General features: G+C 39.4%; 4 protein-coding genes across 15 annotated transcripts in view; 1 reads left to right on the forward strand and 3 right to left on the reverse strand.

Moving 5' to 3' along the window:
- Positions 1-3,435: 3,435 nt before the first annotated feature.
- LOC108086888 lies at positions 3,436-5,094 on the reverse strand. The gene is made up of 3 exons (XM_017183949.2): positions 4,955-5,094; positions 3,649-4,596; positions 3,436-3,577 (listed from the first exon to the last, which is right to left on the reverse strand). Exons 1-3 carry the CDS (start codon positions 4,974-4,976, stop codon positions 3,507-3,509), a joined length of 1,041 nt encoding a protein of 346 aa, XP_017039438.1. The 5' UTR covers positions 4,977-5,094; the 3' UTR covers positions 3,436-3,506.
- A 1,177-nt stretch (positions 5,095-6,271) lies between these two features.
- On the forward strand, positions 6,272-6,700 carry LOC108086896. Its single transcript, XM_017183957.1, has 2 exons — positions 6,272-6,299; positions 6,360-6,700. The coding sequence occupies exons 1-2, from the start codon at positions 6,272-6,274 to the stop codon at positions 6,671-6,673; spliced, it is 342 nt and encodes a 113-aa protein (XP_017039446.1). The 3' UTR covers positions 6,674-6,700.
- Positions 6,701-7,312: 612 nt separating this feature from the next.
- Positions 7,313-8,799, reverse strand: LOC108086923 (RNA-binding protein 12). The gene is made up of 2 exons (XM_017184025.2): positions 8,760-8,799; positions 7,313-8,694 (listed from the first exon to the last, which is right to left on the reverse strand). Exons 1-2 carry the CDS (start codon positions 8,788-8,790, stop codon positions 7,331-7,333), a joined length of 1,395 nt encoding a protein of 464 aa, XP_017039514.2. The 5' UTR covers positions 8,791-8,799; the 3' UTR covers positions 7,313-7,330.
- A 209-nt stretch (positions 8,800-9,008) lies between these two features.
- LOC108086921 (rab11 family-interacting protein 4B) overlaps positions 9,009-19,928 on the reverse strand; it is a 44,593-nt gene continuing 33,673 nt past the window's right edge. For 4 of the 12 annotated variants that reach the window (XM_017184019.1, XM_017184016.1, XM_043207822.1 and 1 more), the window contains 5 exons: positions 11,969-12,103; positions 11,243-11,699; positions 10,960-11,108; positions 10,651-10,689; positions 9,009-10,354 (listed from right to left, as the gene is read on the reverse strand). In XM_017184019.1, coding sequence (XP_017039508.1) covers positions 10,226-10,354; positions 10,651-10,689; positions 10,960-11,108; positions 11,243-11,699; positions 11,969-12,103 — 909 coding nt within the window. In that variant the 3' untranslated portion in view covers positions 9,009-10,225. Of the gene's footprint in view, positions 10,355-10,650; positions 10,690-10,959; positions 11,109-11,242; positions 11,700-11,968; positions 12,104-12,172; positions 12,971-16,300; positions 19,202-19,928 lie in introns of those variants that run through there. The other 8 variants (XM_017184011.2, XM_017184010.2, XM_017184020.1 and 5 more) reach the window with 6 other exon arrangements.

Genomic DNA, 19,928 nt, shown 5'->3' on the forward strand with positions numbered 1-19,928 from the left:
AAAAACCTAATGCTCAGATAATTTTTTTTTTTAATTTCATTTGTAAATTCAAGCATTACACCTAAAATAAAAATTTTTTTGAATAAAGATTGGATTTTTTCCAAGTGCAGTTGCTCTTCTTAGCTGCTGTTCGTCAAGTCCCTCGTGTAATTTCCAGGCAATTTCTCATACCCATAATTGCATAATTTCAAAGTTGTTGGCAACTTAATTGCGCTGCACATTGGACCAGGCCAAGACCGATTCTCGGGCTACCTGTCTCCCTCTGGCTGCCAACATGCCGTCCCGCTTCGGCTGCCGTCTTCGGTGTAAATAAAACCTTTTTAAACGGTTGTCAGGCGGTTGGAACCCACGATGGACCTAACTGCCAGCGACTTCAAAAGCGCGCATCATCATCAAACATGTGTTGCTGGACTGGGTTCCAGATCAACTCCCCTCCCTCCCCCGCCAAGTCCGCCCCCACTTCTCCCCCTCCCCTCCACCAATTCGCCCTTCGCCCCGTGGTCATTTGCCATCAAAGTTAATATGCTTTATATTAAATTTGTAGCCTGGCCTCCTTTTCTGTCCGGTTCAACTGCTCTGGCCGGCAGGCATTTTATAATCTGCATCAGCCCTCCGCCCACCGCCAACTTTTCAGTCTTGTTTGTGTGGAATTGTTTTCGTTTTTCCCCACTTTTTTCATCCAGCTTTTCCCCTGCGTGTCGCAAGCATTTCGCATCAAATTACTCAATTAATTTCACTTAAATGAAAAACAAAGTTAAGGCCAGCGTTAAATGTGGGAGAAGCAGAAACAGGAAATGCTGCGGCCGGTCATTCCCACCAGGAATTACCAAATTGGTAGGCATTTGTGTGGAAATCGCGGATAATTGGTCGAGAATAAAACAAGTTAAGGAGCCAACTTTTGGTTCGCAGGACGTAAAATGATGGCGAAATTATATGGTCCGGAGGATCAGGTTAAAATTAAATCAGGGGAATAAAAAATGTTTATGTCTTTAATCAGAGCATTTAAAATAATTTGATTCCACGAGGAAAATAGTAAAATCAACTTCTACAAATTTTAATACAGTTGAAAATTGAATTTTTTACAGGAAACAATATCAAGTTATACCTATTATTACTAGTTTTAGAAAGTATTTATAAAAAAAATCTCAATTCTAAATAGTTAGTTTAAAAAAAGTACTTAAGGAAGTACATCTAAAGTTTAAACCTTATACACAATTCGAAAAAGTTCCTGTAATGCCATCAGAAATATTCAACTCACCAGGGGGCTATTATTTCTCCCTTTCACTAGATCCAACATTTGACTGGAATCTTGTGTTACCACCTCTCCAAAACTTTGAGGCATCTGGGGATGCCGCCTCCACAAATGTACATGGAGTGAAGAACGTAGAATCGTGGTCTTCAAAGGAGTCGACAGTAGTCAACGAGCATTGCCAAATTGATTTATGGGCACATTTCTTGCAAATGAGCCAAGCAAATCAAAACAAGACTGCAAGTAGGAGCATGTGTTCCTGTTTTCCTCACCATTCCTTGGATTCTCTCCACTGGCTATTGCCAATGTGGACCGGCCACAGAGCCAACGAAATGCATTTGGCACGCAATTACGGCCCAAAGTGTTAATTGCATTTCCGCTCTGCTCTACAGCCAGCCAAAGGAGCAGAATCACCAGCAGGAGCAAAAGCTGGAAGGCTGCAGCCGGGGCTATCCAAGCCATCAAATGCGGCACGGCCCACAGCTCACGCATTTGGCATTAACCAGAGACAGCCAACAACACACTAGAAAAAAACCAGCTCAAAAAAATTATATGGAAGGTAACAACATGAGTGCAAGTCACCAAATCACCTTTTTATTATCATCTCAGTTAGAAGTTAAATTGGCTCAACCTAATATAATTAATTCGTGTCCCAAGGACATTAAAAAAAAATTTCAAATATAATACATAATTAAAAATATGTATACCCTTGCCCCTTTTTTTTTTTATTTTTATGATGCAACGCTTTCCGAATGTCCAAAAAATTTGTTTGCTGAAAATTGACATAAATTTAGATTTTTTTTTTGCTTGACATTTGTGAGGACTGCAAGGGTATATCAAGAAATCAAAAATGATTTGGTTTAGACATACGATTATTATACATTTTTGATATGATATATGATATTTAATATATGATATAAAAAACATTTTTTCTGAGTGTAGTTGGAGAGCCAGCCTAGCTAAGCCCAAGCCGAACCAAAACATTTGGCTGAGATAAGCGAGCGGCAAGTTAACGGAGCTTTTTTGTGTGCTGCAGTGCGGAATGGAGGAGAACCCAGTGGGGCAGAGGGAATATAATGGCCAAGACGCATGCGTGGCACTGCGGACCTGGCCAAAAACAGAGCAGAGAAGCCCAGACACGCAGCAGGCGGCCAGATGGAGCGAAACTAAGTCAAACATTTGTAGAACACGGCGGAGAATCCAGCAGTGGAGCCAGATTCAGATGCCGGAGATCTCCCGAGGGAATCGCGGATGGAAAAGTGGAAAATTTATGGGCCCCAAAAGGCGAATAGATGTCGTAGATTCCGCATGCTGCACTGAATAGTTAACAGTTTCGGAGGGGGAGAGTTGGAGGAACCCACCATGTAGATGCCACGGATATATGTAAAATATAGGTTGCTGCAATTGATAGGGTGATAGCAATCTCTTTGTGAGATAACCCGAAAATACGAAAAGTAAGCATATGGCCATTTATGGTGAACTTCCCTTGAACTCCGTTAGCAGACCAAAAGTGCTTTTTAATTGGTCAAACGTGCAATTTGCATAGACCATTTTCAGTAGTAGTTATCGCCCGGAGGTCCGACATTCGAAACGGGTCCCAGTTTCCATTCGGGGATCCTGCTCACCATCGCTACTTGTGGCAGCATTTCAGTGATAAGCGGTAGTGGCAAAAATGTTGGCCAACCACTCGCCGGTACCCAGCTGGCTGTTCCGCATTTGGCCAAGCTGCAATCTCGAAAGTCGAAGCCCCATCCCCTTGGCGCTGTCGGTTTTGTGGCATTTGTATTGGCAAATCAATGATAATGACATTTATTTGAGCCAACTCCGATACGCTCGTCGCGCGTTCTCGTGCGGCTCTTACCCAAATCCGTTAATAAGCCATTTTGACAAATTGGATGATTGCCGACGCAATCGTTCGCCTGCCAGGAGCAGATGGGACATTCCCCACAATTGTGAAAGTGTGGCGAAAGTGAAGATAAAATGTCAAGCAAACAACCTCTCGTTTGATACGGAATATGGCTTGCAAATGGGAAAATGGCTGCCTGTTCTTTGGGGACTTTGAGTGCGAAATCATAATGATTGGGGGAAATGGGAATACTCAAAATAAAAGCTACTAGGAATCAATTCGGCTTGAATGTTTTTAAGTAAAATGTAAAGGCTACTTATTCATTTACGTTATTATAAACTTCATTTGGAAAATATTATTTTATTTCATGGAATGTTATTGTGGTTAATTTGTAATTATTCACGGAATTAATTACATCATCATGTCCCTCTTATAGCAAGTAATGGTATTTTGGCACTCGGCATCGTGCACTTGATGGAAAACTATAAAAGAATAAATTTATCATATTAAACACTAATATTTAAATTAAATATTTGTGTGTATAAATCATTACCGTTCTTGGTGTTGAAACAGTTCCATTGACTCAGTTCACATTGGCCGGGAAAGGTGACCACACACTTGCCATTGCTGGCGCAAACGGATAATGCCGCTTTGGGGCACTGGAAATTGCATTTTCCGAGTTTCATTTCCTCGCGATGCTGGGAAATCAGCTGTGGAATGTGCGCGTGAACCTGGTTCACCACATGGGAGACCTTATCGGGAATTACGATAGAGCGACCTGTTTTGGATCCATTTGGCTGGTTTGTTGTCTCGGTTTGCTCTTGATCCACCTTGCTATTATCCTGATTTTGCTTATCCTTTTGCAGCTGCTCCTTTTCCCTTTGCGCCTGCTGTTCCCTCTTTTGCTTGATGGCCTGATTGACGGCCAAAGGAATGTGTTTCTCAGCCTGTTGCATCACCTTGTTCACATGCTGTTGCAGTTTGCCAAGTTTCTCGGCCACATCAATGGGTTCCTGGCCGGGAAGGGAGAGCACCATATGCTCCACCGGCCGCATCACAACTTTGTTCTGCACCACCGGCCTGCCCTGGTGGATCAGGGTTCCGGTGGCGTGGTGGTTGGTAACCTTCACCTGTGGATCGCCAGCTTGCACCGACTGTAGGCCAGATTGCAGCGCAGGTGAAGTCGTTGGGATGTGGGCAGTGGGAGACGAAAGGACATCACCAGAGTGTGCCAGTGGTGGAAGGAGATCTGGATGGGGCTTGACGACTGGCGCCCCACTCCCACTCCCAGTTCCACTCCCATGCCACTCCACCGGGCCACTCAAAGTATTCGCAGCCTGGGGTTTGTTCTTTATGTGCTGGAGCACCTGATTGACATGGCTGGTTATCAGGTTCTGGACGTGAACGGGCAGTTCCGGCTGCTGGGGCTTCCCCGCCGTGGTCTTCGGTGCGGTTTCCGTGGTCTGGGGCAACTCGGCGGCGAGTCCAAGCGACAGGAAGGCTGTGGAAGTTCAAGGATTCATAGTTTTCTTTTACGCAGCACAAAAAATATTCAACGTTCTTTCGCCAATTTAATGCATCTCTATTAAATTAATCTTTGTACAATCCTATTTAATGAATTTCAATTTCTAACGCGCGAGGTCAAGAAACTTAGGATTTTGTATTAAAAAATAAGAAGTTAAGTTAAGTTAAAGAACATTAAATTTTTCTATAATCTTTTCTTCTTTAATAAAAAGAAAACTGACGAACTGTTAAATTTTCTTATTGCCTTTTTTGTTTTCACTAGGCACTATGAAAATATATTATTTTTCTTCTTCTTAAGCTGTGTAAAGCTTAACAAAATTTTGGCTCAAGCTTACCTAATACCAAAATGACTTTCATGCTGCTCAGATAATCCACACTTGCGTTGCTTTTCGACACTCGAAGGTGTTCTGTGTCTCTTCCCAAAATGTTTGCACTTTATAAAGGCTTTTCGGGCTCCCTTAAACGTCAGCAGCCTTGCAAACGATTTGTTTAATAATATTTGTTCATGTTATTATTTGGTTTTTATGTAAATTCTGAACACACGAGTTGCTAACAGGTTTTCGGTTGCGCTTGAACGGACCAGTGAGCTGAGACCCGCTCATTGAGGGAAGGTGTCGACTTGTCTGGTAAATCTCATCATACTGCTTCAATCGTTTCCTTATGGAAACGACATTTTAAAATAAGATAATAATGTGGTATTTTTGGAGAAAATCCATAAGTTATAAGTTAATAAGTTCAACAAAAATGTTGACATGCCAAAAAATATAGTATAATATATATAGAATATACTATAATTCATCTTTTTGAGAATTCTAAATTTGCTTTATATTTTCTGAACACCGCTGCTCAGAAGTTTATTAAGTCATAAAAGTGCAGTTAGACGAATTTTTCTATAAACACGCATCTATATTTATTAAAAAAAAAAGTAACAAAAAAAATATATTTCTTAATGTAGGTACATACATTGCTTATAAATAAAGTTAATCCTCTTTCGACAAAATAAACATTTAACTTCCTCCTAATTTAAATAGTATCAATAGTAATTAAAAATGGGAAAATAAAATTATTTATTTCAATTTGATACACATAATTTAATTGGAAAAATTAAAAAATTGTTTAATGAGTTGAAGAGATTAAAAAAGTGAATAATTCAATTTATCACTTTCAAACAATAAACTTTAGCGCCGTCACAGAAACCAAGCGGAATTTTCCCCAACTAAGAAAAAATGAACGCATTTCAAAGAGTACTTTTAGGCGACAGCCGCAGTGAAAGCAAATTAAAATGCGAACAATAAATATGCAAATTCGGCATTTCAGAGTTTTATTTTTAGTCAGGCGGGGGACGTTTAATTACAACGCAGTTAAGAATAAAAATGACAGTCAAAGCTGTTGATGCCGCTCATGATGATGATGCAATTTAATATCTGCGGCAGGTGTTAAAATAAGGGATTATGCAGGGAATCAGGAAGAACAGACCGCAGCATCGGCGGCAGAAACCGAAAGCTTTCATCAGCACAAATCTGTTTCGTATATAAACTGGTCGAAAGTCGGTGGCAAAATCAACAGTTTTACAGTTGCTGCGAACACAGCAAGGTAAACGCAACAAAAATAAACATCAACAGTTTCAACCGAAACTCCTTTACATACCAACAATGAAGCTCCTGTCGCTGCTGTTTCTGGGTTCGTTTTTTATTAACCAAAACCTTAAATCATTTATTATAATAAGCGATTTTACCGCAGCTTTTGTTGCCTATACTGCCGCCAAAGTGATGCCCGTGACGCACAGCAACAATTTGAGTATTATCGATCAACATGGCAAAAGGGTTTATGCCGACCTAACCGACGTTAAATGCGATTATTATTGTGCCGAAAAGGATCCCTCGGTGTGTGCCACCAATGGACAATGCCTTTTGAAGTTCGAAAGTCGTTGTGCCATGGCAGCGTACAATTGTCGCAATCCCCAGAAAATGTTCACGGACGTGGAGGACCATCGTTGCACCAAGGATTGGGAGCCCCTCTGCTTGGAGTCAGATCTCAGGGAGTTCGGCCTGTAAACTGGGTTTCGGTTGAAAGGTTGTAGAATTAAGATTTAATAAAACTGAATTGTAAAGCTAAACTATCTTTTTGTAATTAATTAATTTATCGTTAAGGATTTTTTTGACAAAGAAATCTGTTTATTTCAGGCTACTGCAAGTTTAAGACTTTCTTAAATATAAAGTCATTTTTCGGATATCAAGAAAATGGATCCAAAAATCTAAAAAAAAATTTGGGATACAGTTTTGTTAAGATTTTTATCAAATCCAAGATCGGACAACATTTAGAAAAGTTATGGGCTTTCAAGAGCGACATTTTTTAAGAAAGACATATTTTTGGCGGGGTGACATCATAAAGATATAACAAAAAATCGACCCAAATATCAAAACCAAACTAATGACAAAGCTCTTAGAGAACATCATCACAGTCATTTTGAGGTACACCAATTCAAAATCGGATATCATTAAAAAAAAGTTATGGTCTTTGGAGTTTTGATTTTTTGACATGCATCACCAAGGATTTTTTTTTAATTATTGAAAATAATAATGCAAATAATTATTTAGATTTTAAGCATTCAATCTAATGTAATGTAATTCTTTAAAAATACTTTTAAAAGATTTATTTTGTAGAATATGTTGTATATATATTTAACTCTTATCCTCTTAGTTTCTGGTATTTCAAGGCTTGAGGTCCTCCTCCTTGCATCGCCTCATGCAGACTCCCAGTCGGCAGACATCCTCTTCCACAGCACGGAAGGTCGAATCCCGGTTTTTGCAATTGAAGGTGTCCATTACGCACTGATTGGCAAACTCATGGACACAGACTCCGTTGGTGGCACAAATGGGCACGAACTCGAGCTTAGTGCACAACTGCTCGCAGTTTTCCATCGATGGAGGAGCCGTTGTCATCATATCCGTTGGAGACATTGTAGTCATGGCTCCCATCAGCAGGTGGAAGCAATTCCTTGTTGGCACCTTTTTGGGCATGGGTGTGGATGTGAATGCGGGTATGGAGGTGGTTCGTCCAGGTGGCATCACGACAACAGGCATAAGTTCCGAAGCACTGGCAACACCTGGATTGGGAGTTCCATGGTTAGGGATCCCGGGATTCGGAATTCCATGGTTAGGGGTTCCGGGATTTGGAATGCCATGATTTGGGATGCCAGGATTCGGAATGCCATGGTTGGGAATGCCAGGGTTGCTCACTTCTCCTGAATTCCGAATGGATCTTGCCTTCCTAACCTTCGGAACTCCATGGTTGGGGATGCCAGGATTCGGAATACCATGATTAGGGATGCCAGGATTCGGAATGCCATCATTGGGAATACCACGATTCGGAATTCCATGGTTAGGGATCCCGGGATTCGGAATACCATGATTAGGGATGCCAGGATTCGGAATGCCATCATTGGGAATACCACGATTCGGAATTCCGTGGTTCGGGATGCCAGGATTCGGAATACCATGATTGGGAATGCCAGGATTCGGAATGCCATCGTTGGGGATTCCGCGGTTTGGAATTCCATGGTTGGGGATGCCGGGATTCGGAATACCATGATTAGGGATGCCAGGATTCGGAATGCCATCGTTGGGAATACCGCGGTTCGGAATTCCATGGTTCGGGATGCCAGGATTCGGAATTCCATGGTTTGGAATACCAGGATTAGGAATGCCATCGTTAGGGATTCCGCGGTTCGGAATTCCGTGGTTGGGAATGCCAGGATTCGGAATACCATGATTAGGGATGCCAGGATTCGGAATGCCATGGTTAGGAATACCAGGGTTGTTCACTTCACCCGCATTCCGAATAGATCTTGCCGTCCTAACCCTGTTCTCCTCCTTCACAGTGGGTGGCACTACAACTTCCTGGACAACATGGACCTTTCCCGGCTTTATCTCCTGCACGGAGGCGACTTCCTCTTTATCCTGACTGGTAAGGATCACTGGTTTCCCATTGGACAGCAACGGCACTTGGACGGTAATCCGACCGATCTCTGAATTTGGCACAACCTGCGCTGTGGCGAAGACAAAACACAGCAGCACTGGAAAAAAATAAAAGTCAAGCTGATTCCGGCTCCCCGTTAATAAGAAAATATTAGCTGCCCACCTGCGGCCAAAGGATAATACGACTTAAACATCTTGAAACTTCAACTCCAATGTCTTCTCTGTCCTTGACTGCTGGATAACCCGGCTTATATAAGAAGCTCAAAATCAAATGATCTTACGCAATCTTCCCTGGGAACCTGTTCTCAGCTTCAGGCTTCCTTAATAAATAAAACATTTATGTGCATTGTCTTCGAACGAGTTTCGCTAATTAGCAACGCTTTGGTTTTAGGGCCAGTCAAAAAACCCCGCCTTTGAGTTTATAAAATATTATCATTTTATTTTGATAAAAGTACTGAGACTTGCATCTGGTAAATTACATTTAAAACTCCATTTTACTCAGCATGTCATTAAACGTTATGGACTTTTTTGTTAGAGTTATCTAAGCCTTAATACACATTAAAAATTTCCGTTTAAGGCAATCAAATTTTGATGAACGATTTTATATCGAGTTTTCAGTTTTCTTGGATATCATAATATCTATTTATAGGGTTGACCGCTTGAGTTCTTCTGTTGCTTAGACTATTAGGGATCACCTTCGTTTGGAGTTCTTAGGTGAGACCTTTGCATGTGCTATCCCTAAATGTTTGCACGTTACGTCCATTTCATGTTCGGTTATATATGCAGAGTAAGTTTAGTTGCAACTGTGCTATACATTGACATATGTTTGTGGGTTACGATATAAGTTTGCAATTGTATACATTTTACTAGTGATAATTGCTTTCTTTTTCGATCCAAATTAAATATAAACACCGTCTTCGTACCTTGGGATTGTCCATACCATAAACGCAAATTTTTTGATAGATTTTTTTTAACTACTTTGGGGGCAAACTAAGGAAGATCCTTTTGCGAGTACAAATTGAAGTATAAAGAGTACAGAAAGTTGAGAAGTAGTAAAAATATATTGGTGTGGAAAAAATATGAAAACTTTAAAGTGAAGAATTCATTATAGCAAAAGCCTTCTTAGCTGCCTTAACAAAATTGGAAAACATCAACGCTCCTTTAAAGTTCCTCATTTCGTGCTGTACAAATTCGCAATCAGAGTTTCCATTAAAGTGAAGGTTAAACTCTTTTAAGACTTAACATCTAACAATATTTATAAGTAATATCTTTAGGGATCAACAACACTCACTATACAAAACTCAAAACTAGAACGAACGAAAATAAATTTTTACACAATTTCGGGCTTTCTTTTTTACAAAACATTCTCTAATCGAATTAAGGACTTTTTCACCATTTTGACATACAATCTTTGTGTTCTCTTTCTGTGTTGTTTTGGTTTAAAAAACTACAATAAATTTTTATAAAATAAATTACGACTTACGTTAGGCATAAATACATGTATAGAGTGTAGCTTAAAAAGTTAACATAGAGTATGATTTAGTTAGTTTATTCTTTTCAGTTAATGTTAGGTGGTTGTGGCTCTCTATAGAGTGCCTGGGGATTGGTTTGTTCTTCCGTTTGGCTGCTCTACTTCCGCTCCATGGGCTTGACCTCCAGCAATTGAGGATAGTTCTCCACGATGTTGAGTAGGATGGTGTCAATGTAGTGTTTGAGTCGCACATTTTCATCCTCCTTTTCCTGGAAGGCCTGTTGCAGCTGCAAGACATAGTTTATTATTAGTACTCAAGTCAAGCTTTGACCAACATGAAAACACAAAAAATAAAATGATTATTGAGATTTTTATGTACACCAATGAATGTTAGACCAGATGAAAGTTTGTATATATATATATGTCCTTAACAATTTTGATAAATTAGAAGACCATGAACCATCATTAACGTTAAGTCAAATTTAGTTTAAGTCAAACTGCAATGCGTGCACAGTGGCTCCAAAACCGTGTTTAATTAATTCGTTTTTTTTAGTTTGTGGCTTTTGCGTGATTGAAGCATTACCTGACTTAAGGATGCTAATGTGGCTGAATCCACAGAATCCTGTAATACAATAAATGTCATTTTAAATACATATGTTGGCAGATAAAAAGTAAATGTTTTTAAATAAACGCATGGCAGTACGGTCACTAGGAGGCTCTCAAACTGTAGGTTTCTAAAGCATTTTCATCAGTATTTCTTTTGCGGTGACTGTGCGTGTGCTTTTGGACTTGGCTTCTAAACTCTGTGTTTTTGTGGGTGTGGGGATGACGGATTGGACTACACTAAAAGCGGAAGCAGGCGATATTGCAGAGGTGGGCTTTGGATACACACCTGGGCTTGTGACATCTCCTCCAGTTCCTGGGCCAAACTGTTGAGCGTTCCGTTCAGCAGATGGCGACCCTGCTCCACGCCATTCGTCAGCATGGTGGCCTGGTTGGTCAGCATCGTGGCCTGCAGCTCCTCGTTCTGCTCTTCGAGTGCTGTAAACAATAAATAAATTAGTTAAATTCCATCTTGTTTAAGATAAAGAATAAAACGTTTCAATACTTGTAATTTTAATTTGAAATGCAATAAATTATAATCTAACCCACACTCAACCTCCCTAGCTACTCACTTCGATTCTTCTGGCGCATCTCCTCGAGCTCCTGGTGCAGCTCCTCTAGTCTTATGCTCTCCGGCGACGTGGTTGGCATCGCCCGGGCGCCGCTCTCCTCGCGGGCGCGCTGAAGTTCGCGGCTCAACTCCACCATCAGATCCTCGGCGGACTTCTTCTCCTGTTCGTGCCGTCGCAGAGCCTGGGCCTGCTCCTCGTGCTCCTGCTGCAGGACGCCGATCTGGTCGCGGGCCAGTTCCAGCTGCTCCTCGGTGCGGTGCAGGTCGTTGGCCTGCTTATCGCATAAAACGCGCAGTCGGGCGGCCTCTTCCCGCAGAGCGGAAGCCTCGATCTCGGTGGCCCGGATCTTCATCTGGCAGTTCTCGTTCTGCAGCGAGGCTTCGCGCTCCACGCGGGCCAGGATCTCCCGGTGGCGCTTCTGCTCTTCGGCCAGCCGCTCCTCGGCACGCAGCTCCGACTGGAAGAAAAAAAGAAAGTGTATTGCCAATATTAAAGTTTAAGAAAAATGAACTCCAAAAAATTTGTACATATATTCTTCTCATTCAAATAATATGTCTCAATTGTTGTTGAATTTGAACTGAATTTTAAAAAACTAAATGTTTCTCTATGTTCAAACCAACAAACTTAAGAAATTTCGTTTTTAAAATAGCAAAGAAATTGATGAACATGAATTATTGCACTTTATATAGGATACTATTGATTTAATCTTGTTTTCCAAGTACTAACCTCTCGGTACTGCTCCTCGAGCATGTGATATCGCGCCTGGAGCACCGCATATTCGGTTTTGGTGCGGGTCGTCCGATCTTCAGCTATGTTCTGTGTATCCGACAGATCGTCCACCTTGCGCTGCAGTAGCTCCAGCTGTAAATATATAGATGGAAACAACTGATAAGTCTATATTCGAAAACGAAGGTTCGCGGATCGACTAACACAATCTTTTTTCATGTGCCGCAGATCGAGGAGCAGATCGTTCACCAACTGCACATCAGCCATGGGATATTTCACATACATTTGCCTATATCTATATGGTTTGCAACTGTGTTTATTTCTGTGTATAAATCTTTTTCACATTATTGAGGAATGCCTATTTCGCGAAGGCTTAAGAAAAATTCAAATTATTTCTGCATCGTCGCGTAGTCTTTGCTCATTTGATGGTCGCAGAAGACTGCCGACACTTCGTTTATATTTTTTCTCGGAGCGACAACGACAACTCACTGAAAATGTTGTTAATTACACCAGCCAACAAAAGCAAACAGTTTGTTGATAGCAAAACTTGTGCTTCAATATTGGAACTTTGGAAAAATAAAATTTTACTTAAGCAGCAGCACTTTGATGCCTTTCCTACACATCTGCCATCCCACTTTGGTTGCAAAGTGCTATTGGCATGCCTTGCCCATATGAATCTCATAAATATTAAGCATACGCCCCATAGGCAACCACTTCAGTAGAAGGCGTAAAAAGACACGCACACACACACTGTCGTTATTTTGCATTCAAGTTTTGGCCAACTATTTGCTGGCATGTGCAAAAATCTGTTTTCGCAATTACAGATTGGCTGGCTGCTGCTTTTTGCGCAATTACTCACGATCCGCCCGCACTTTTAAAAATATATAGGGGATTTAATAACAGATGATCTGAACATGAGTTGGTTGCCTGCTTGCGGTGATAAGAAATTTGCAAGATGACTGCACTACAGGATGCCGGCGGGTTTTGATATGAACAAAACAAAATACAGGGTGAATAAACCAGGTGAAATATTTTTATTTTTGTTTCTTTTAAAATGAAAAAAATAAAGATTACTTATTTGCTAAAGCCTTAAATATTTAATGAATTTGTTTTAGTTTTAATTTGTTAAAATAAATTGCTTTGAAAGTTTAATTTGAAAACTAACCAGATTATAATATCAGAACTTTTCTCAACTCACAATGTATTTATACCCCTAATCTCAATGTGCTGCTACGTTAAACAATAGGTACTAATAATGAACGACATCGCGGGATTCCTGTTAATTTAATTCCACCACCTTTCCTAAGGACACCCTCACCACCCCCTTAACTTTGGCCCCCAGAAATGTCAATTGAGAAGTTCAATTAGCGGTTACAAGCGGCTGTTATTCGGGGTCGGCAACCAATAGCTATCAAACTGTGCGGCATAGGGTTCAATTAGCCTTAATTAAATGCAATTTGCTGTCAACAATTCGCAGTTGTGCATTCTTGTTTGGTTTACAGAGCGTGTGGCACAATATATATTATATTAGATCGAGATGAGAGTGGAGCAGTGGCAAACGATGGATACACGGAAACACAATCGACGGCAAAGGCGGCACGACGGGTACTGAAAAATGGGCCTAGGGCCCCACCAAAAACAAACAACACACAGAGTCATAGAAATGGAGAAATATTCAGAGAGTGAGAAATATACTCAGAGAAGAACAAGCTCGCTGAGTCAACCGAAAAACACAAAGTACGATATGGCAGGGGTCTCAATTAGGGGCTGGGTATGTGTACAATGAACCATGCCAAAAAATCTAAGCATATTATATAGAAACTAGCATTTAAATTAAATGTCTACTGAATTCTTCCGAAAAAAAAATACGAAAAAGCCAAGAAGCAGAAAAAAGCAGCAAAAACAGAAGTCGCGTCTCATTCAGAAACCGTTTGGTCAGAACGTAAACAACAACAGCAAGAAAGTAATAAAAATAAAATGTTGCTGAAGGCATAAAGAGAAAACAATAAAAGTGTAAGACAAATTGAGTAACAAGTGACGAGGATTTGTATATAGAAGGAAAAAGTTGATGGTATAGAATAAATATTACCCTGTCTTTAGATTGCTGTCTTCACAAAGAAGAAATCTGTCTATCGCAATATATCTATCAATCTTCATATCATATCTATTTGGATTTACCAGAAGAAGAATCGATTTAAGTGATTTTACTTTTATTTTTAAATAATTGAGGGACAATTGCATTTATGTAAATTTGCTTATATATATTCCTTGAAAATTATCAATTAAAGTCGCATTGCTTTTTTTTAACTAACAATGTATTTATCTAAAATTATCTGTAATGCAATATACCCATTTTTTATTCTAGACTTACTATTTATAAAAAGAGTGGTCTGGCTACGGTTTCTTTAAATGGGATTTACTTGTGCCCGTCACCTTTCGTCTTTCTCCAGCCTGAGAAAGGTGTTCCCGGGGTCATTAATGCCCCTCGGCCTCTTTGAGGGTCTTTGATTTTTCCAGTCTCGTTTTGACAAGTTGATGGCACGACAGGTGCGACCGAACGACGGGAAATTTTTAATGACAAGTGCGGAAATACGCAACAGATGTTTTGGCGCCGTGAAGGTTGCCCCGAAAATGGGGAAAAAGTGGAAAATTGGGGAAAATAAACTTGAAAGAAAACAAGGTGTCACAAGTTGAAGTGCCCGAAATAAAGGTACGATTTTAACGAGGACACCTATTAATAAGTTAAAAGGTCAAAGGCTAATTGGACCGCTTGCTCTAATTAATTGGGCATCGGTTTCTTTTTAAGTGAAGGCTACTAAATCAAAACAAAATTTGTAGTAGCTTTACGATTTTTAAATGTTTTCTTTTCTGATTTTTCTTTCTTTTGTAAATTTTTTACCATTGCCACCAAATATAAACAAAGATTGCATTACATCGACCCGGCAAATTGCTTTTCTTTGTTTTAGTTCGCTCGTTAACAGCTCGTAAATATCGAACGGAAAAGCAGATGGAAAAAAACGAGGACCATTCGCACAATATAATCGGCATTTGCTTTGACCCCAAAACGAAAATCTTGACTTGCAACACATACTCAGTTTCCTCTTCTGGCGATACAAAGCCCTACGATTCTTTTCATTTATCTAATGAGTTTCCTCACTAGTTTATGTGGATCAAGTATAGTAAACAAATCTAGCATCCGCCGGAGGTTTATCGCTTTCCAGAAGCAAAAATTGACCTCTGGCGCAGTGGAGGGTATTTCAAATCATTGCCTTCCATTTGCAGACCCAGTGGGAAAAAAAGCTCTTTAATTGGTTGCATAAAGTGCTGGGAATTGCATCAGTAGCTGGAAGATTCTTTTCTTTGACTGCCATAAAACTGGAGCAATCGCCTTAGGCATTATCGTTCCATGGGTTTTTCTCGGTTTTCTCTACATCCACATGAGCTCGCTTCTCTTACTTTCGTTGACACATTTTCCCTTCACGGCTAATCATCAATTTTGTTACAGTTTTTTTCGGTATCATTAATTTTGGCTTCCTCAACAAATTTCTCAAAAAGTCTGTTTCGATTTTCCTTTCTTTTCTGACTGATGACTTGTGCTCGATGATCTCATTTGACGCAAACTATAATATATTTCTGTTTATAGTTAGCAGATGTCTGGCAAATTATATGGCAAACACAACAGTTCTTCGACTTTGAAATGTTATTTTTGGCCCAGTTTTGACGTTAAAAAAGGTAAATAAGTCAAGGAAATCGTAAACAACGTTTTCGAAACAATTTATTTTCAAAAAGGTGGCAGCAGTTGGAAGAGAAAATCTTATGCCACATTTTTTTAAACTCGAGGAGCGCAATCAGTTTAGCATTGATATTATCGATTTTTTCAATCAATAAGAACCCAACGTTACATTTTCTTTCTTGTTTTGCATATCAACACTAAAAACTTTTCATTTCCAACTTATTATCCACGTTAAGACCACACTTTCAATGGAATTTTCCACCACACAACTTCAACTCACTTCGTTGGTTTCCAGCATATTGTTTTAGCTTTTTAGTATCGATTAAAATGTCAAATCGTTCTGAAATTTGCCACAACCGCACCGAACTAAACAGTTGAACTAAGGCAATTCAAAGTTAGACTAAAGCAAATTGCATTCAATTGCGGCTTATTTATGGTGAACGGACTGGACATTATTGACAGGCCGTATATACTATATACTACTCAGATGTCGTGACATGCGAACTAAATAAAGAGGGGCGTCACCACCCCCAAATGAACCCTGAACTTTGAATGAAATTGGCCCCCTGAATCGGGGGAATTAGTAGAACTTAGCTTACTTGCTCGTTGAGATTATCGCAGATCTCGGCACTGAGGGCCCCGTTCATCATGCCAACAGGTCCTGATCCTCCACTGCCACCTCCTCCACCACCTCCTCCTCCTCCGCCGTTGGTGTCCTCGAAATCACAGAGTAGTTTGTTCTTGAAATTCTTCAGGTTCTCCAATTTGAAGCCGTTTGTGTTTGTGTTGTTGGTTTTATTGTTGAATTTACTTGTCAAGTTCTCCAAATTGTAAATCTTATTATTATTATTATTGATATGATTATTGTTGTTCGATTCGATGCTGTTGTTGTTCGTCTCAAGTTTGTTTTCAATAAAAACGAGTGAATTGGGCTCCGAATTCGATGGCACAATGTCCTCAAAGTCCGCTGGGTTTAGGCTCAGGAAGGTCTCCTGATCGATGAGTATAGGCGGGTGTTTTCCAAATCCACAATAATCGCCACCGGCACCGCCAGTGACTCCCAAACTGTAGGCGTTGCTCAGCGGATTTTGCGAGGCACTCGTGTTAAAGCTCAGATTCAGATCTTCCAGACTATCCGTAGATAGTTTCCGATTTTGTTGCGCGCCAATCCTGCACTTGTTGTTGTTCAAATTGCTGTTGTTATTGTTGTTATTCTTGTTGCTCTGCTGATTTGTGGGTCCTACGAACTCGAATTGGCCCGCCCACATATCATAGGCTAAGTCGATGCTATCGGGCTGGCTGGCAGGTTGACTACTCATGATTTGCTTTTTGTTTTACTGTTTTTTTGTTTTAGGCAGTTTTTATCTTATTTGGCTAAATGGTTTTACTGGGGCGTGGCACTGGTTGGGGGCGATTTCTGTTGGATTTGTTCTCACACTTTGATGTTGTATTTTATTTTGTGATTATTTTTATTTGAGTAGGAAGACGGTTTTGTCTTAGGTTTGTAGGCACATAATTCAGATATTTTTGTGTTGCTAGGTTTTCATCTCTTCATACACTTTAAGGCACTTTTCTGGGCATGTTTGGGCTTTTCTCTGGCTAAATTAAATATTGTACGCATAAGTAAAATAAAGGAAATCTTTTTGGGCTTACAATTAAAATGATATTTATCATATTTATGCACTTATCACTTTGTTTAATATTTATTTCTTTATAGATTTTTATGTTTTATGTTTCCTTTGTATTTTATAGTTCACCTTTAAGCTTAAAATATACTCTTTTACGATAATAATTGCTTTTTTTGATTTCCTTCCCATAACAGTCCCATTAGTAAATTCCCCTTGCATAATTATAAACAGACCTATTTTTTTCGCAGATCTCCCCTCAAAGATTGTCCCCCACGAATATCTTTCTTTTTTCACCAAAAATGAGTTTCTTGAACTGCCAGCAAAGTTCAGCAGACAAACAAAAGAATTTTCAGTCCCCCCAAGCAGATAACTGAGTTATGCAGAAAAATAATAGTAAAAAAAAATAAGTAGAAGCTTAGCAAATGATTTCTTCTTTTGTATCGCGATGGCCTTTAGCACAATTCTTAACAAATTGAAAGGTAATTGTTTGGGATCGGGATTCGGATTTGGATGGGTCTCATGCAAAGTGGAGGGATGCGGAAAGCAGATCAAGAAATTGACTGGAAACAAAGGCGGAGAACGGTGGAAAACCATAAAGAATTTTTCTGTATTTCATGCAGGAAATGTGCGCTTGCAAAAAGATAAACAAAACAAAAGAACCGACGAAGACAGTCCAAAGAGGCGTGCTCCCCGATTCTTCTCCTCTTCTCCCGACCGAAGTCTCTTTCTTTCTACACGACTGAGTTTGGTTTCTTCTGGGCTTCTGGCTAAGTTAATTTCCTAGTTGAATTGATGAACTTCGTGTAGATAAAACAAAGCAATGGCAAGAAGACGCTTAGAAGAGGGAAAACTGTTGGTGCATGCAATTCTTCTGCTGTAACTAAAGAATTGCATAATCTTGTCGGAGACCGTCTTCGCTCTTCATTGCTCTCTCTTCTGAGAAGATGATTCAATCCATCGCTTGAATTGGCGTCGGGAAATGTGTCATGAGTTTGAGTTTTTCATCTGCTAAATTGTTTATAATAAATTGTATGAATCAGAAAAGCAGAGCAACGGGAATTATACAAATTAAGAAGACTGGCAAAGAGAAGAGAAAACAACGCAATTCTGCACATCGGCTAATGTCAAATGGGTTTAAGTGGCTTGTCATAATAAATTAGAATTTATTTGCTTACGAAATTCGACAGCTAAGAAATGAGAACATTTTTTTAACAGCTCAAGAAAATATTCTTCAAAAATAATGTTAAACGGAATAAACGATGCAAAAAACATAGTATTTTAAACATTTTATGTCTTCTATTTTTTCTTATTCAAAACTCTCTTTACTTTATTCTCTTCGCTTTTCATTTCAAACCACAATCCACACAGCCGAAAACAGAAGTCCAACCAACTTGACCGCAAGACTCATTGATCTATGGACAATTTTGTCAATGAAGCATGGCAAACGCAGCAGCAACAACAACATTAACGTGTACAACAACAACTTTCACCAACAAACTTGTCTGGTAAACAACTGAAAATAACAACAACAGACCCTGGCATAAATATCTTGTGCAACTTGTTTCGTTTCGAAGGAAAAATATGAGGAAAATTGAAAGTAAGTGAAATACCAACTTCAACTACATTTTCTATTTTCAACTGCAATATTTTCGGATCTTTATGCAGTAGCAGGCACGTTTTATGATGCATCGCTCATCGCCTAAACGCTTGAAATCCGAACTGGAAGAATGTCTGGGGTTCAGATGAAATATCTCAGTATTAATGGGGGATCTTATAATGAATGCACACGCGCTAGTCCGGGAACTATTCGAGTTTATGAGTTCCCAGATGAAGCATTTATGTGGGGCCGTTAAGATTGACTTGTTTAGCATAAATAGCTTAAGGGGTTATATACCTTTTTGAGCGAAAAAAATTAGGGAACTTTGGAATTTTTTTCAGGTGTTAGCAATTCTTTTATGATACTGAGGTTATTATTTATTGATAGTACATGTTTTTATATACACAACAAACGTTTGTTCTTAAAAAAATATAAATAACTTTCGAAGTTATGGCAATTCTCTCATAACCCTTTTTTTGTTATAGCGGCTTGCGGTGACCACGATGGAAGTCCAGCGGGTCAACTAAAATCAATAAACCAAAAAATTTTTATTAGTTTAGTATTATTTCTAGTTCGTCATTGAATTACTTCAAGAATATTTGGTTTTTTCTGCATACAGTAACAATTTTTTCAAAAAATTGAATTTTCGAGCTCTAAAAATTTTATTAAAAATTTCTTATCTGCAAAATCGAAATTGCCGCATAAAAACTGATTCAATGACGAACTCGATACAATCATTACGAATATTTAAAAAAAAAATTGAAGAAGATCGATCAAATAGTTCTTGTGCAATCGCGGTCACAGCAAAGGCACTTTTGGAAAAAAACGACTTTGAGATAATCGCATTCAAAGTTTTACGTTGCGTTACAAAGAGTGACGAACCGCGCCTCAAAACGCTGTTTTCCTATCGAACTATTATTCGGATCTCTTCAAAAATTTGGGAAAATGTTCTCTAGGGGATATACTTTAGGATTCAGCTAAAAAAATTTTTTCGTTTTTTTG

Source organism: Drosophila ficusphila, unplaced genomic scaffold (assembly GCF_018152265.1).
Source record: "Drosophila ficusphila isolate 14025-0441.05 unplaced genomic scaffold, ASM1815226v1 contig_286, whole genome shotgun sequence".
In the NCBI taxonomy this organism is placed as follows: domain Eukaryota; kingdom Metazoa; phylum Arthropoda; class Insecta; order Diptera; family Drosophilidae; genus Drosophila; species Drosophila ficusphila.

What these genes read in the sequence shown, in the direction of transcription:
- LOC108086888 (XM_017183949.2), bottom strand. Translation starts at nt 4,976, where the DNA reads ATGAAAGTCATTTTGGTATTAG. An exon ending in GAAAGTCATTTTGGTATTAG is followed by an intron (nt 4,597 to 4,954) that starts GTAAGCTTGAGC and finishes GAACTTCCACAG; the next exon opens with CCTTCCTGTCGCTTGGACTC. An exon ending in CTGTTTCAACACCAAGAACG is followed by an intron (nt 3,578 to 3,648) that starts GTAATGATTTAT and finishes ATTCTTTTATAG; the next exon opens with TTTTCCATCAAGTGCACGAT.
- LOC108086896 (XM_017183957.1), top strand. Translation starts at nt 6,272, where the DNA reads ATGAAGCTCCTGTCGCTGCTGTTTCTGG. An exon ending in CCTGTCGCTGCTGTTTCTGG is followed by an intron (nt 6,300 to 6,359) that starts GTTCGTTTTTTA and finishes ATTTTACCGCAG; the next exon opens with CTTTTGTTGCCTATACTGCC.
- LOC108086923 (XM_017184025.2), bottom strand. Translation starts at nt 8,790, where the DNA reads ATGTTTAAGTCGTATTATCCTTTGGCCGCAG. An exon ending in GTATTATCCTTTGGCCGCAG is followed by an intron (nt 8,695 to 8,759) that starts GTGGGCAGCTAA and finishes ATTTTTTTCCAG; the next exon opens with TGCTGCTGTGTTTTGTCTTC.